This window comes from Aspergillus glaucus (assembly GCF_001890805.1).
Source record: "Aspergillus glaucus CBS 516.65 unplaced genomic scaffold ASPGLscaffold_15, whole genome shotgun sequence".
Taxonomy (NCBI): Eukaryota; Fungi; Ascomycota; class Eurotiomycetes; order Eurotiales; family Aspergillaceae; genus Aspergillus; species Aspergillus glaucus.
In genome coordinates, this window is record NW_019170467.1 from 246,098 (window position 1) to 262,383 (window position 16,286).

Genomic DNA, 16,286 nt, shown 5'->3' on the forward strand with positions numbered 1-16,286 from the left:
TCTTTGATTAATGAGGCTTGCTTCAATAGCTCTTTGACATTTGCAGGTGTTTTGGGGCTGAAGATGCTTGATCGACTGGTAGGGCGGCTTCCCGGGGGGGGGGGTAGGTGTATGAAGCCGAATATCAAGCTTTGATATCACCCGATTGGCATTAAGTGGTACTAAACCAGCAGCTGCAAAGCTATTTTGAATTGTGACTGATTTGAATGCCTCAACACACGCGGGTGGATATGCCATAAGGAAATCAAGCTTATCAATGTGGTTAAAACCAAGCCGCTGCTTTTGATCAACCATGGTACCGTACACGTTTTTAAGCGGTGAAAAACAACCAATATCAAGAGGCTGTAAAAGATGTGATGAATGTGGTGGCATACAGATTGATATGATATTGTTTTGAGCACAGATTTGGTCGAATTTGGGGGTCAAATGACTACCATGGCCATCAAGGATTAGAAGTTGATATTTGCCTTTTATATGACTGTTTGTGGCTGGAATAAAGGTTTTTTCTAGCCATCGAAGGCCAATTTCATCCGTAGTCCATCCATTTAGGCTAACTTCAAACCACCAATCCCTAGGGAGCTCTTCAAACCAAGCTTGTTGATATTGCTTCCCTTTGAAGATTATGACTGGTGGAAGCACCCACCCACTTGCACCAATTGATTCCACCAGTCACCCACTCATGATTCCCTGGTTGTAGTACTGAACGCCAGCCATAGTACTCTGATTGAGTAATCACTCTTGCAGTAGATGTGAGGCCCATTGCAAAGCCAGTTTCATCAAAGTTGTAGATATCTCCATTGAGGATGCCATTGTCACGGAGCTCAGCCAGGTTAATGGAACATCAACTCATGTGTTCTACCTAGGTAGCTATCGACGAGAATAATTGACATGAGGAAGGAAGAAAGGAGGTAACGCTGTAGTTATCAATAAAGCAAACAACTGCAACTCACGTGACAGCCAGCCAATGTGACCAGGCCATCACAGCCATACTGCTGAATTGTAGCTTGTATAGCATCAAACCACCCTTGAATAACCTTTGGACCCTCTTGTTTTGCACGTTGGTAGTCATACCTTCAAGAGAATCATGTTTGAAGCTCTGGATGGCGTCGTACAAAGGTTGATACCCAGTTCTTGCCAACAGTATCAGTACCCCGAGCTGCAAGCAATAAATTGGCCATTTCTTGCACCATTGTAGGCCGAGGCGCTGCTCCATGTAGATTCATTAAGAATATCCATTTTACAAGTGATTCCTCTTCAACTTCTGTGAGTTTATGGTTGTTGGTGCATTTTTCAATGTGAAATTGGTGGCCATTAAGGCGATCAGAAAAGGTGGAATGTGGTATATTAAATCGACGTGCTGTTTCACGGATTGAGCTGATTTCTCCTTTTTTTAAAGCGCCTATAGCTAATAAGATGCGTCCCTCTTGTTCCTGCGAGTTTCAGTTCGATCGGGAACGATTTGGTGGCATGGTGGGTGGTTAAAGATGGGAGAATGCATAGAGACGCCAAAGAATGGATGGGTGGCCGGGGCCCGGGTGGCTCGGGAATTACGTTAGTGCATAGTTAACTAGAATTATGTTCATTGATGACTTTTAACTCCGCTAAGTCCGGCTGCAGCGTCATCGGCGGTGGGCCATGACGATTATCATCCTCAACAAGGCCTTCCACGGCTCTCATATTGTTTTATCGTTGGTATGCGTGGATAGAAAAAGAGAGAACTATGGAGATAAAGTTGAACCGAGCCGGAGATAGGCTTCACCGGTCAGCAATGGGGGCTATATAAGGGCGAGTCCCATCCGTCTACGGAGTACATCACCTCTACACTTCATTCAACTGACTCAATTGACAAATTCCATCTACAAAAATGAGCCTCTTCACACCTGCCCCCGAACCCCCCACCGAGCTGGGCCGGTTCCGCATCCTCTCCTCGACCGCCGGCATCCGCGTCTCCCCCCTCCAGCTGGGCGCCATGTCCATCGGCAGCGCATGGAACGACTTCATGGGCTCCATGGACAAGGCAGCCTCCTTCAAACTCCTCGACGCCTTCTACGAAGCCGGCGGCAACTTCATCGACACCGCCAACAACTACCAGAACGAGGAATCCGAGACCTGGATCGGCGAGTGGATGGAATCCCGCAAGAACCGTGACCAACTTGTGCTCGCGACCAAGTTCACCACGGACTACAAGTCGTACGACTTGGGTAAGGGTCGCGCGCCGAACCACTGCGGTAACCACCGTCGGAGTCTGCATATGAGCGTGCGGGATTCACTGAAGAAGTTGGGTACGGACTGGATTGATGTGCTGTACCTGCACTGGTGGGACCACACGACTTCGATCGAGGAGATTATGGACAGTTTGCATATTTTGGTTGAGCAGGGTAAGGTGTTGTACTTGGGTATTTCGGACTCGCCCGCGTGGGTGGTCAGTGCCGCGAACACGTACGCGCGCGCGCACGGCAAGACACCTTTCAGCATCTACCAGGGACGCTGGAACGTGCTGCTCCGCGATTTCGAGCGCGAAATCATCCCCATGGCACGATACTTCGGCATGGCTCTGGCACCGTGGGATGTGTTGGGTAGCGGCAAGTTCCAGAGCAAGAAGGCGATCGAAGAGCGGAAGAAGAAGGGCGAAGGACTGCGGACCATGCTCGGCTCCGGTGAACAAACCGAGGAGGAAGTGCGGATGTCGGAAGCACTGGCCAAGGTGGCTGAGGAGCATGGCATTGAATCAGTGACGGCCATTGCGCTGGCGTATGTGATGGCCAAGACACCCAATGTGTTCCCCTTGGTCGGTGGACGGAAGATCGAGCATTTGCACGACAACATCCAAGCGTTGAAGATCAAACTTACTCCGCAACAGGTCGAGTACCTGGAAAGTGTGCGGCCCTTGGACCCGGGATTCCCCAACTCGTTTATTGGACCGGACCCGAAAACGACGGGCCAGGCAAGCTTTTTGCTGGCGGCAAACTCGCAACTGGCGTTTGTGCGGGCTCCTAAGCCTATTGGGTTGGAGTAATTCTACACTTGTACTCCGGAGTATGTATGTACAGAGTACCTAAACTAGTCCATTGAATGCACGAGATAAGAAGTACCAAATACCCGATCTTCCGCTTGTACGGAGTATGTACTTGTACCGAGAATACCCGAACACGTGATCGGGTGCAGTATAAAGGGCTTTATGTGAGCCCCGCCACCGGGAGGGGCAACCACGGCACGCTAGTTTCATAGTGCTGGGCTTTATTGGTCAGAAAAAATTTTATAAAAGCTTGGCGCTGTGTCAGAAGTTAGGTAAGCAGAGTCTGAATGGCTTTGTTCGTATCGAAGTAGCCGAAATAATTATAGAATATGTAATTTAAGTCTAATTCTAAGGAGAAAATGGAGAAATCCATCTGCACAACATACTCTGGAGTAAACTCAATCAACCACATGGCGATGATCTGGAGACGCTTCGTCGCGAGACCGAGGCTCCGATCATAGCCGTGAATAACTCTGTAAAGAGTACAATTTCGACGGAGTACTCCGACTCTGTCCACTAGCAAACCCAATCCTGCACTATCGCCAAGATCCTTGGATGTTGTGCCCATGGTTGAGTAAAGTTAATATATCTCCGAGCCATGTGTTTTTTGCCTGGGGAAGGGGTCGAGCACGTGGAGGATCGTCTTTCTTACATTCTTACATTCTTACATTCTGAGTACATATGTACTGCCTAAATATTATCTGTCATAATACCGTCGTATAAAATGTATTCTTCTTGTAAAGTGACATGCACTCCTGACGCAAGGGATGCAGACAGACAAAAGAAACAAAGAAATTCTGAAACTGACCTGCAGGGATATTACTTTACTTACAAGTACAAGTACATACATACATACAGTATTCTATTCATCCCATTATTAGCTACAACCCTCTCATACAAGTCCAGCTGAACTTTGGGGGCTCAATTGCAGACGATGGACTAGTGCTGATAGTCGAGGCTTGTTTGCTAGACTCAGCTGGCGTACTGCAGAGATATTTGCTATAACAAATAGTGGCAGAGTTAATCTACTATTTCAAATCGCAGCCTAAGCGATCGATCAGCAGACTAGTCTACGGAGTACTGTTCAGGAGTCAAAAAACGATTTGACATCATGTTGAATCATTCCATTAAATATATCTCCTAAGAAACTCAACCTGAACTCCAATATTCCGCTCAAACCACTCCCCCTGGTAGATATCAAAATGCCCCGCCTCCTCCAAAAACAGCATCTGCTTTGGCTCCCTTGCCTTCCCAAACGCTTCCACCTGTGAAGATGTCTTTACCGTGACATCATCCCCCGGGATCACCATGAGGAACGGCGTAGGCGCAATCCGATGCATATACGCCTGTGGCTCAAACCGTAGCATATGCAGCTGCGTCTGCTCCGTCACATGGTTCTCCCATTTCCCGCCGCAGTCAGGGATCTGGCTGTAGGATTCGTACGCGTGCAGATCGGGGAAGAGCACGGGTGCTGTGCCTGTTTGCGCTTCTTCAGCTGTAGATGTGATGCAGGGTACCCGGCCTCGCTGGCCGCCTGCTGCGATGCCCGCGCGGTCGTTGAATAGTCCCGGGATGCGGTCCTTGAATGCTAGAGAGCGGGTTTCGCCGGAGACGGAGGGTGCTTGCGCGATGGCTGCTTTGATGCGTTTGTCGATGGCTGCAGCGTGTATGACGTTTCCGCCGGAGAAGCTGGTGCCCCAGTAGACCATCCTATCCGAGTCGACGCCGGGGATGGTGATGGCGTAGTTGAAGGCGTCGTGGTAGTCCAGTTGCTGGACGGCTGGGTTGGATTCTTGTCGAGGTGTGCCGTCGCTGTCGCCCCAGTTTCGGTTGTCGTATAGAAGGACGGCAAAACCGGACTCTTGGAAGCGTGAGGCGAAGCGTGGGAGGAACCAATGGCGGATTCCAGCAAGCTATATGAACACCGTCAGTGCCTGTTTCTTCAGAGTCAAATTTGGGGGACTGTACCCCATGGGACATTATGATGCATGGGCTCTTCTCTTGTGTTGGGTAGTGCCATCCTCGAAGGATTGTACCGTCGCAGACAGTGAATTCAACATCGCGTCGTGGCAGAATCATCATGCAGCTGGTATGCTCTCTTGAAGACGCTCGAGGAGTGCCTCAGTGGTGACTCCAGGGTTATATATTGTCAACAAGACGTCATCCAAACCTTCGGCCCTTTTAAGCCCAGTAACCGAGCTATTCGGCGAACTTGTCGGCAACCATCATGTCTTCTATTCGATATACGTCAAAGTATTGGCCGAATTGGTGTCAATGGACCGACGTACGCCGGATCGCTCGGTGAGAACCTGACGTTCCCGGCGGGATGATTACAAGATCGGTCTGAGCACCGAGGGTCGGGTATTTTACCGAGCTGTCTCTATGTATTTGGTGACTACGAGATAGAATATAGTAGTTATCTAAGACGATGACTTGCCCGTGAATTAGTCAGTCAAGAGCATTGCAGGGACAAGCGCGGGTTTAGGTCATGATGCTTAGGGCATGCTCAAATGGGAAATGGCTGCCCTGTTTCTGACATATACAAGTATGCCATTATTATCCGTTTACATACGGTAACAGTACATGTAGTTTCATACTGAGACGAGAAACTGACTCGGTTTGTAGTTTATGCATGTCTGGCATCGTATCATTGATCGCTAGTTTAGTATATAGTACAAGAGACCGAAAAAGAGAACATCGTGGCTGAGACTTAAAAAGTAAAAAAAAAAAAAAAGTCTAGACATGTCTAGCAGAAATATCGCATGACGACTTCTCAGCCCAGTAACACGTAGTACAAAGAAACAAAGAAAACCGAGCGTTTCACGTATGGTGCCTACCCCAACACCTACAGGGATATACTACCCTACCACGACCAATAAAGTACACTAAGCATCCCTCCACCATCTCCCCAACGACCCCCCAGACCCAGCCATCTCAACAACCTCCTCAAAACTAACCTCTACCCGAAACATCCGTCCATCGGCCGTCCCACTCCCCCCACCAACCGGATTCACCAGTCCCCAACTCACGAGCTTCTCCCACGCCTCACGGGCCACGTCCCGGCCCCAGACCCGTCCGGCCGTAGCAGTAGCCCCGGAAACTGACGCAGAGACCTTGGCTGATGTCAGGAGCCGGACGTATTCCGCATACGCTGCTGGGAAGGATAGGGCGAGTGGGGCGAGGCTCTGTGGTTGGGCCGTGGCGTCGTTGCCTGGGTCGTATAGGGCTGTTAGGCGGGTTGCGGCGAGGAGGAGGGAGAGGGGGAGGGAGGATGGACTAGAGGAGATGGTTGTGGAGGGCTGGAAGGGGAGGGGTGCGGGATCGGGACAGGTGAGGGGCTCGTTGGCGAAGGTTTTGGGCGTTGGGATTGTGAGGTCTTCTGGTGGGCTGGTGTAGGTGCTGTGGTGGAGTTCGGTTATGGCGAGTAATGCGCCGGTAAAGAATTCTTTAACGGATTTAGTTTGGTTATATATCCTCATTAGATGGGGGCGGAAGTTTTCGTCGTTCCATAGGGCCTGGAATTGTCAACACTTTTTTCACTTTGGCTTTTCTTGGGAGACGAACCTCTAGATATGCTTCCCAGCCCTCGAGGAGCTTCCCCCAACGCTCAGCTTTGGCACCAGTTCCATAATACCCCGCCAGTTCACCATCCTCGAGATTCAACCCAGCAAAGCAAATCTCCGAAAACGTCTCAAAACTCCTAGGCAGCGGGACAAAAACGTATCGATGGCTGAATCGACTCTTGACACGCTTCTCCAGCATTTCCGTCACATCGACCTTGGTGGTAAGTCCAATCACCACAACCGGAGCCTTTCGCGCCTGCGCGATATCAAACAGATTGTAGAGCAATGTCTGCCGCGGATGCGATACGAATAGGTCGAACTCGTCCAGCAGAATCACAATCGACTTGGCAGCAGTCACACCGTCTGTTTGACCCGGACCAAACAACTCTTCTGGATGAGACAGCAAGGCCAGTAATGTAGCCATAGTATCAGCGTAGTTGCTAATCTTGCCGGCTTCCTCCTCTGTATTCATCTCACGGCCGAGTTGGCGCCACATTTCACGGAGGGCCAGTCGGTCATCAGTGTGCAGGAAGCCATTGAGACGGACCACATGGAAATCATTCGTATGTTCTCTTGCTAAGGTTGAGAGTACGGTCTCGACTATAGCCGTCTTTCCACAGCCTCGAGATCCAAGAAGCAACATCGAGTTACCTTCGCCAGAAGTAACCGTTTGCTCAACGAGGTGGTAGACCTTCTGATACTCGCTCTCCAGCCCCTTCAAAGGAACTGGTCTTTTTCCATTGAGCTTTTCAATCACAACCTGTGTCAGCACCTTGAGCTCGTTTTGAAAGTTGTTACCCTGGGCCATAGTTTGAAAATCCTCGGCGTAGTCAGGCAGCGGTTCTGTTGGTGGCAGCGCGTCGTCTTTACCACCCTGTTCAGGATGGAGGTCTTGCTGTAACTGCATCGCAACCAAATCATCAACCCCGTCTTGATCGCCCTCATCTGGTGAGCCGGATCGCCCCGTGTTCTCTCGTCTCTCCTCTTGATCCTCATTGTAGTTCACAGTGACTCTCTTCGACCTTGTCCTCGCTAGCGAAGTCGGCTGCGGCTCCGGCGATTGCTCTTCCTCTTCCCTTTCCTCTTCCTCTTCCTCTTCATCATCTTCCTCTTCATCCTCTTCCTCCACTTCAGATGCCTGTCTGGTCTTCCGCGTGCTTCTCGGGGTGTGTGCAGTACTCCTAGGCGTCGCGGCCATCTTCCTCGCCGAGGATGGAGCCTTCGATTCTTGCTCGAACCTCTGCGGCGGCTTCCGTTGTCTTCCACTCGACCGTAACCCAGTCTTGGCAGGTGTCTCGGTATTCGCTTCTCCTTCATTATCCTGTTCTACCTTCTGAGTTGGTCGCGACGCTCGCCGCCGCGTGGATCTTGTCGGGGTAGCCGGGGTATATGCGTCGTCGTCAGATCCTTCATCTTTCACTGACGGTGACGAAGGGAGGCCATTGGAGTCGCGCATCTCTGTATCCCCCTCTTCATCCACATCGGAGACCCTTCTTCTCTTCGAGGCGCGCTGGTTCGTCATCGTGGGCAGGCGTTCCGTGGTCAAGGTTGAAGTCAAGTTTCTAGGAGATAGGAATGTGGTGCTGTATAAAATATAATCGAGGAAACGAAGATCGTGAAGTTGGTCTCTGTAGCCAATGGCCAAAATACTAGCTACGGTATGCGATCACGGCGACGGACTGCAGAAGGACGAATCTTTTCGGTGTAGGGATTTGAACACAAACTGTTTGCGCAAAGCAATAAGTCAGTAGGCAATTTCAATTGAGCGTGAAAGGGAATCATACGCACAGAAATTGTGTTTGTCGAGCACTGGAAGCGTCGCAGTCGACTTTGACCGATCTAATGCTTAAAAGAAAACTGGCCGACGGAGCTGGACAACGCGCGACGCGAGGTCAGGTGACGTGGTTAATGGTTACTCGAGAGTATTGAAGAACCACAAGGGAATTAGTCCGGAGTATAAAATGGTATGATCACTTAACTATGAAGGTAGAATATTTGGAATAAATAGCGGCGTTGATGTTCTACTTGGTTAGAGTTGACAGCATACATATTTGTATGGCTCTGCTACCGAGTATATATTCCTCTGTTAACATCACAAACAAGCAACGCAATGGTATTTGCGGAGTATAATCCAATGGTGGCCATTATCAGATGAAGCAAAACGATCATATCGAATACCTCAAAAAAGATATATATGGCTAGAGTTGGAACTTCTCAAACCGACAATGAACCTCGGCTATCCAGATGAATGCGATCAAGTCCGGGTCATAATATGCGATTCTCCAACAGGACTCTTCAAAGAAACCATACACTTCTCATAATTCACATCTTGGGATTTCTTACAATTGACCACAGCCATGTCTGTTCTTGCTCCATCCAGACCCCTCGATGAATTCGAACAGCTCGTCTACGAGTACACCCTGCGCATGGGCTTAGGGGAGGACAGCGATGAAAACAACAAGGTCCTACCTCCCTAACTTCCCTGAACAATCCAGAACCCTTATACCAGAGCAATACTGACAACTAACTCACCAGTACTGGGGCATTGATGCCAAATCCTGCAACCTCCGTTTCGAATCCGCAACCAAAGGCCCTCCTCCGCAAGTCTCCTACCTCCTAACCATCCCCCAGAATCTCTGCAACTACATGGGAAATCTCCACGGGGGCTGCACGGCCACTCTCATCGACATCCTTTCTACTACAATCCTCTTGGGAATGTCGCGCCCGGGTGTGTTCGCCTTGGGAGGGGTTAGTCGTCATTTAAAAACGACGTATCTGCGGCCGGTTCCGCAGGGGACGGAGGTTCGGTTGACTTGCACATTGGTGCAGATGGGTAAACGGTTGGCCTTTTTGAGGGCGGATATCTCGAGGGTTGATAATGGAGATATCTGTGTGTTGGGGGAGCATGAGAAGGCTAATACGGATCCCGCTGAGGAGAAGTTGTAAGGGTGTTGGTGCCTCTTAGTTGTACATAAGCAATTCGGGCCTATTCTGGGCTTGTATATACCCATCGACTGCAGGAAAGGAAAGGGAGAATTCTGTCTGACAGCAGCGATATTATCAACCACACACCAAAGACTCAGAAAAAAGAAACGTGGTAATCCAACATGCTATCTGATCATATAAGAATAAGAGCAAAGGCACAAGTCCAGGGAATCATTGCTCCCCCAAAACGACGATATATTACCCAGTCTTAACCGGAAACGCATACAATCACATTTACTCTTCAGCAAGCTTCTGGTCCTCCCTCAGTCCCTCAACAACCAACTCCTCACCAGCGGCACGACGGTAAATATCCCGCACATCATCTGTGGAATGTTAGTGACTGATTTTCTAGTCATCATGGAACGATAACTTGACTCACCAGTAGTGGTCTCAAAGTGTGATGTAGCATCGTAGCTTCTCGAGATGTAGATGTTGTCCTTCTCACCACTCTCAAGGGGCTCGTAGAGCGGGATTGGGGGGCCAAAGAACTTCTCTTCAATTTCACCCAGACGCTCGAATCCAGGCTCAAGCTCAATGTGGTTGTTCGCATCGGACTCGGCAATAGTCGAGACAATGGCGACGTAGTAGCCCTTGGGGCAGACGTTGTGTGCCGATGAAACCATGGCAATGTAGATATCTATTCCAGTTAGAATGTACACCTATATTCTTGTGAAGATGATCAGAACTTACCGTGCTTCCGTCCAACCTGAGACTGGGGGATGATCAGCTGCAGCGAGTCACTGCCATCGGTCTTGTCGATGGGGTGCTTGAGAATACAGATGGCCTTGAGCAGGTAGCCGGTCACGGAGGCCTTGCTGGGGAAGTAGGACGGGTCTGCGAGGATCTTCTTTGTCTTGGTGGTGAAGTTCATGGTCTCCGCAGCGTTGTCCCGGTCCTTCATCGTCGCCTTGATACCCGAGACCTTCCCGTTGTCGTCATAGAGCACCTCGTCGATGTTGGTGTTGAGCATGTAGGTACCGCCATAGATGGCGGACAGACGGGCGAAACCCTGAGGGAGCTCACCCAGGCCGTAGAGAGGGTAGATGTAAGGCGACTTGCCGTACCGGGCCATCGAGTTCACGTACAGACGGACGCGGTTGATAGTCTCGATGGCCTTGCCAACCTCGTTGATGTAGTCATCGGACTGGTACAGAGCCATCGAGTGACCGACAAACTCACGGGTGTTGTCTTCGAGACTGAACTTGTCGTAAACGTCCTTCATCGTGCACGTAGAGATGTTCAAGCCTGCATATAGTTAGCAATGGCGATGAATCGTCAAACCGAGAGAGCTAGGCTCATGAGACGCACCATGGTGACTAGCCGGGTCATCCTCCTTGAATTCACCAACCCATTCCAAGAACTTCTTCGCTCTCCTCTTCTCAAACATTCCCATCAGAGACGAGCGCAGGGCCTCGTTGGCATCCGAGGGGACCTTGGCCACATTGGCCTTGCCGCCCTTGCCCTGCTGGACGTAGCTGCCAGCAATCTGCTTGAACTCAAGGTATCTCGTAACATCGGTGGAAACCAGGATATTCGTCAACTCGCCGTTGGCCATCAGCAGCTTGGGGACCAAGTCGATGTTCCAGTCGTTGACCCGTCCATACTTCTTCCAGGGCTCCTCGCCGGGGCGAACGTTGCCGTACTTCTTGAACAGCTATAGAAAACAAACACAGACGCGTTAGCAATGCAAAGCAACACGACAAACCAAAGAGTTTCAGAATACTTACAGTCTCGATGTTCACAGAAGCAGCCTCACTATTATGTATCGTTAGATGGGGGCACTTGTAGAATTGGGGATGCGTGGACGCTACCCCGTCACTTACCCTCCGTAGTGATCATTGCGATCGATGTGAAGCACCTTGTTTCCCTTGACACTGAGAACACTGTATACCAGATCAATGATAAGCATATGGAACTCCCCGCAGTGCATAAAGTAAGGGGAGAGCAGCATACCCAGACAGAACACACTCCGTCAACCCTGCGCAGGGGGGACGGTTAGCCATATCACATATCATCGCGGGGTAGCTACCAACATACCAGTGCCAAGCACAACAACATCATACTCGGGAGCGATGTCCTCCATGGTGATTAGAATATGGCAAGAGGAAGATATTCAGGGTAAATCAAACAAGATAGAGATGAATAGAAGGTGGAAAGAGAGAGGGAAAGGAAGAACGCGGAGGTGGTTTGATTGCGGTGAGGTGTCTAGTAGAAGTAGTCGCTGGAGCCCCCTCCGCGGATCATCGACCGGATTATTTGACGCCAGCGCTAATAACAGTAATAATAATACCAACAAAAAGAACTAGAAATAATGATATGGCGACTCCTGAATTTCCAAAACCCCTTTTCTTTCTCTCCTGTTTCTAGACGGCCAGTTTCATATTGATATGCATCATTATTGACAGCTAGTTCCGGCGCTTTACTAGACATGGGGGTGTCTATGCGTCGTAGTGCCGTCCTTTTTCCATTGTTCTATCGGACAGGGCATTGATCCAAAATCAAAATAAAATAATATAAAACGTAGCAGTACATAAAAATGGGCAATCCATGATAATATTACATTCGGGACCAGTTGATAGACTTTCCGAGACAGGGAGGGTGCTGTTGTGGAGAGCTATACGGGGCCGAGGAACCTTCATGTCACTCTTTGCTTATTCCTGGGTATCCTCTTGGGGCCGGTAACCCTGCTTGTAAAGCTTCTGTGCGTCCTCCCAGGCGTACCATCGCTCCCGCAGAACGTGCTTAATGGATTTCTGGGTGACACGGACCTAAAGAACAACAGCGCTTGCATTAGCACGTGCCGGCAATCAAATAATGGATGCAAAGACATCATGGAACTCGTTTTTCAACATATCCAAAAAAGGATAGCCTGCTAGGGACAACACTCACCACTCGCTCCCGTTCTTCTGATTCATATTCTCCGTATCCAGCCTTCACTCGCTGACGCTCCAAGTTGGAGGTGGCTATGCGGTTGCGTTCCTTAACACAAACCCACCAGAGTCTGTGGAGATCATCCCAGGACTTTTCGCGGAGTTCCTGGATGGACCAAGGCCGGCCTGGATCACAAACGATCAGCACAAATTCGCATGTCGTACTTTGTATAGTACATATCAGCATATATAACACTAACCATGAGCGGTATCGTATTCCGGCGAGCTCAATGCCTCTTTGCCCTTGGGGAAGAAACCCCACAGTCCATGGTCGGGTGTAGGGTGACGGCGTTCCAACGATTCGGGAGACACAGGCTTCGGCAATGGGTATTTCGACACGCCCAATTTAAACTTGGGACCGCTTCGGTGGATGGCAGAGACTCCGCGGGTCTTGCTGAGATCCCGGCCATGGCCAGCGACAACCGCGGTGGACGAGAAGTTGGAGGATTGAACGGGTGATCGGATGAGCGAGAAATGGAGGGACGGCGCAAGATACGGAGGGGGCAATTCGGCCAGCGGAAGGCCCCCAACCTGGCGAGCGAGCCGTGTCACGGAATGACGGGGCATCGTGATGGTGCGTCTGTCGTCGAATGGACCGGCTTTCTTGTTGGAGGTTCTTTTCTGGGAATTCAAAAAGCTGCGGTGGGACCCGTGACCGGGGGTCACGTGGAATAGCCGCCTGTCGCGCTTGGATTGAGGCTCCTATTTAGTATACAAAAGAAAAATATACACTAGACATACGGCAGTAGTGCTGGGATTAAAAGAAATCACCATATTAATGTATTTAGGTCTAGGACGATAACAATTTCTAAACTCTAGGGCTCACCCATATAGATATCTGCTCCGTACAAAGTACTCCGCATCTTGCAAAGCACAATGTAGTGATATAATCCGCCATTCTATATACCAGAGAAAAAAGTGAGATTTATAAAGCAAAGCAAAAACCGACATTCTCACTAGACAACAGAGAAATGCGTAGAGACTCGTGTCTGCGGCTAATCCTTGCCATTTTCACTAATAGGCGCGCGGCTGACGCCACTCTCCGCCTTCGCCGGCGGAGGAGCAGTCGTCGCATTGAATGAACGCTCTTACAAGCACCCAACATTGTTTGATTTCCTGCAGTGCAGTCAGGCCGTGAGGATATTCTTTGATCGTGCAGAAATTCTTCTCTTTTTGTGGACCAGCTTACTGAGCTGAAGTTTTGCCATGAACAGACCAGGTGTGTCTTTTCCATTCCAAATTCCCTGTCCTTTTGGTACATTGCTTTTCGTGCCCTGCTTCGGAACTGCCCACAATGGAGATCTCGCGGATAAAAGAGCTTTTGGTTCTTGCAATCCTGACCTGGGTTTTCTTGAAGCTTTTGGTCAGATCGTTGCCTCGTCATTCTGCTCCAATTGCAACCTCATGGACGTGGTTTTCCCACCTGCGACCGAAGTATCTTGGACCACGCCAGGAGACTCCTACAGCCCGGGACGAAGTTGAGGGGCTTGATCAGACTAGCGATCGATTACTGCTCTTACAACACTTGCCATTTTTTGACTGTGATGCTGACGTCTTTGGCGGTTCCTTAGGACCAGGTCCGCAGCCCATGAGAGGCATGTCTGGATTCCCCGCACAACAGCAAGCACAGGCTCGAAATGCAACCCTCGCCTCGGCGCGTCTGCCAAACGGAAAACTCGGTGCGATACCCTCAGGTCGATATTCACTCGAGTGGTCTATAGAACTACATATGCTAACTACGGAGGACGAATAGGAGCCGGAGCCAATTGGAATTTCAACTTGCCTGTGAGCGGTACACCTGGGTTACAAGGAAATCAACAGCGCAATTTTGGTGCCATGGGGACATTTGCACAGAGCCTCAGTGGATCGCAGCCGGCCACGCCGTTGGATTTGTCGTAAGTGTGATGTGTACTTGTGGGTTTAGGGCTGCCTTGCTGTGATTGTTGGGTTCGGTTGGCGCAGTTCTCTTTGGGTTTCCAGAGCTAAGGAACATTCACTGCTAGGGAATTTCCTTCACTGTCAGGTGCACCGCCGTCGCAGACCCAGAACCCGAGTCAAATGATGTGGGCAAACGCCAGCCAACGCGCCGCGCAGACCCCAGTACAAAGACAACAACCCCCTCCTACTACTCAACCACCGTCACGCACATCTCAAACCCCATCCCATATTCCTCAACAACAGAATCAACCTTCCCACGACGACCTATTTCCTTCCGGCATGCAGTTCGCCAACCGTTTGGATGACTTCCGCAGTGGTGGACAGGGCATTAGCGGTCAACTAGCGGGTGCACAGCCCCAAACCGGCAGCATTGACGAGTTCCCACCCCTTGGACGTAACGCCACAGCGGACCTAGGCCAAGATCGCAGAGGCTCAATGATGCAGAATGCTGGGCTTGGGGGATACAACTCTGGTATGGGGTTCCAAGGCCAGTCTGCAGTACAAACCCGTAACATGATGGCAGCATCAGTGAACGGTCAAGAAACGGGTAGGATAATGTCTCCTGCAGACATGGGATCTGGAAGTATGTTATGGCCACGTTAATTCAGTGGGTTAGAAAATTGACCATGCGTTTTAGGTATTGGAACGTCGCGATCACCGGTCAACCAGGGATCCAATGGTGTGATAGCTCAAGAGAAGGATGTAAGCAATCATTCTTTTGCTTGCTTTGCTTTGTTTGTACGCTGACGATTCCTAAACAGGATATGTTCAACGCTATGGCGCCGGGGCAACGCAGCTTTACAGAACAACAGCAGTTACAGCGCCAACAGCAAGCCATTTCTGGTGATGCGCAGGAACCTTCTGTTCAAAGTGCTGAACAACCGCCTCTGGGCCAGATGAGTGAGCTCGATAGGTTTGGACTTGCGGGCCTGTTGAGGATGATTCATAGCGAAAGTCCAGACGTCGCGAGTCTTGCTGTGGGCCAGGATCTCATGACCTTGGGCTTAGACCTGAATCAACCTGAGTATGTGCCTGTGCTTTCTGGTCGTTTGTGGTCTTTCCTAGCTAATCATTCTATCCAGACCTCTCCATACATCCTTCGCTTCGCCGTTTGTTGCCTCAATGTCCTCGCTGCCTCTAGAACAGGATTTCTCTCTGCCTTCCTGCTACAGCGTTGCCAATATTCAACCACTTCAATCTCGTATCCCTAGTTTCAGCGACGAATCGCTCTTTTACATCTTCTACAGCATGCCTCGAGATATCATACAAGAACTCGCGGCGGAGGAGTTGATGGGTCGCAAATGGAGATATCACAAGATCGAACGGTGTTGGCTGACTCGTGATGAGACATATCCTGGCCCGGTTGATGTTGAGCGTGGAGTGAGTGAGCGTGGAGTCTACCTCATATGGGATCCTACCAGCTGGAAGAAGATTAGGGTATGTCCAACAGCTTGTCAGGAGTTTATGTACTACTCATAGCAGGGATTGTGCTAACGAAGGTGACTTCATGCAGCGTGAGTTTATTTTGCGATATGAGGATCTGGACAACAGACTCGACCCCGGCCGTGGTATTGCGCGCACAGTCGGATTCCCACCCGGTTCGTGAATTGTCGATAGGGTAACTAGCTAATCGATCAGCAATGGCGTTGGGTCGGCTACCAGTGTTTTGTGATATTCTGTTCTGGCATTAGCTGCTGGTATTGCAGTTTAGCCTTAAAGCAAGGGCGCATTTCTTAAACTGGGTGGTCTGTATGGGATTAGGATATTATTCTATTTGAAACCAAATGACTTGATGATCTTTTCTTTTCTACTGTCTATGCTCCTGGGATCGTACATAGTAGAACTTCAATCCTA

At 50.0% G+C, this 16,286-nt stretch overlaps 8 protein-coding genes across 8 annotated transcripts; 3 read left to right on the plus strand and 5 right to left on the minus strand.

Moving 5' to 3' along the window:
* Positions 1-477: 477 nt before the first annotated feature.
* Positions 478-1,534, minus strand: ASPGLDRAFT_533400 (uncharacterized protein). The gene is made up of 2 exons (XM_022547951.1): positions 989-1,534; positions 478-811 (listed from the first exon to the last, which is right to left on the minus strand). The coding sequence occupies exons 1-2, from the start codon at positions 1,211-1,213 to the stop codon at positions 584-586; spliced, it is 453 nt and encodes a 150-aa protein (XP_022399076.1). The 5' UTR covers positions 1,214-1,534; the 3' UTR covers positions 478-583.
* A 142-nt stretch (positions 1,535-1,676) lies between these two features.
* ASPGLDRAFT_49163 (aldo/keto reductase) lies at positions 1,677-3,096 on the plus strand. Its single transcript, XM_022547045.1, has one exon. It carries the CDS (start codon positions 1,865-1,867, stop codon positions 3,014-3,016), a length of 1,152 nt encoding a protein of 383 aa, XP_022399077.1. The 5' UTR covers positions 1,677-1,864; the 3' UTR covers positions 3,017-3,096.
* Positions 3,097-4,133: 1,037 nt separating this feature from the next.
* On the minus strand, positions 4,134-5,270 carry ASPGLDRAFT_59393 (alpha/beta hydrolase). The gene is made up of 2 exons (XM_022548376.1): positions 4,985-5,270; positions 4,134-4,929 (listed from the first exon to the last, which is right to left on the minus strand). Exons 1-2 carry the CDS (start codon positions 5,096-5,098, stop codon positions 4,144-4,146), a joined length of 900 nt encoding a protein of 299 aa, XP_022399078.1. The 5' UTR covers positions 5,099-5,270; the 3' UTR covers positions 4,134-4,143.
* A 631-nt stretch (positions 5,271-5,901) lies between these two features.
* ASPGLDRAFT_27229 (origin recognition complex subunit 4) lies at positions 5,902-8,101 on the minus strand (the record flags this gene model as incomplete). The annotated part of the gene is made up of 2 exons (XM_022543643.1): positions 5,902-6,531; positions 6,581-8,101. 2 exons carry the CDS (start codon positions 8,099-8,101, stop codon positions 5,902-5,904), a joined length of 2,151 nt encoding a protein of 716 aa, XP_022399079.1.
* Positions 8,102-8,721: 620 nt separating this feature from the next.
* Positions 8,722-9,884, plus strand: ASPGLDRAFT_49166 (PaaI family thioesterase). Its single transcript, XM_022547046.1, has 2 exons — positions 8,722-9,041; positions 9,115-9,884. The coding sequence occupies exons 1-2, from the start codon at positions 8,937-8,939 to the stop codon at positions 9,523-9,525; spliced, it is 516 nt and encodes a 171-aa protein (XP_022399080.1). The 5' UTR covers positions 8,722-8,936; the 3' UTR covers positions 9,526-9,884.
* ASPGLDRAFT_130220 (secretory pathway gdp dissociation inhibitor) lies at positions 9,799-11,647 on the minus strand (the record flags this gene model as incomplete). Its single annotated transcript, XM_022540951.1, has 8 exons — positions 9,799-9,887; positions 9,944-10,201; positions 10,255-10,809; positions 10,873-11,218; positions 11,292-11,319; positions 11,388-11,447; positions 11,518-11,542; positions 11,602-11,647. 8 exons carry the CDS (start codon positions 11,645-11,647, stop codon positions 9,799-9,801), a joined length of 1,407 nt encoding a protein of 468 aa, XP_022399081.1.
* A 240-nt stretch (positions 11,648-11,887) lies between these two features.
* mrpl4 (mitochondrial 54S ribosomal protein uL29m) lies at positions 11,888-13,286 on the minus strand. Its single transcript, XM_022542834.1, has 3 exons — positions 12,695-13,286; positions 12,454-12,620; positions 11,888-12,332 (listed from the first exon to the last, which is right to left on the minus strand). Exons 1-3 carry the CDS (start codon positions 13,059-13,061, stop codon positions 12,216-12,218), a joined length of 651 nt encoding a protein of 216 aa, XP_022399082.1. The 5' UTR covers positions 13,062-13,286; the 3' UTR covers positions 11,888-12,215.
* Positions 13,287-14,091: 805 nt separating this feature from the next.
* ASPGLDRAFT_130341 (NOT2/NOT3/NOT5 family protein) lies at positions 14,092-16,038 on the plus strand (the record flags this gene model as incomplete). Its single annotated transcript, XM_022540961.1, has 7 exons — positions 14,092-14,173; positions 14,248-14,389; positions 14,498-15,015; positions 15,070-15,134; positions 15,194-15,456; positions 15,515-15,869; positions 15,946-16,038. The coding sequence occupies 7 exons, from the start codon at positions 14,092-14,094 to the stop codon at positions 16,036-16,038; spliced, it is 1,518 nt and encodes a 505-aa protein (XP_022399083.1).
* Positions 16,039-16,286: the final 248 nt, after the last annotated feature.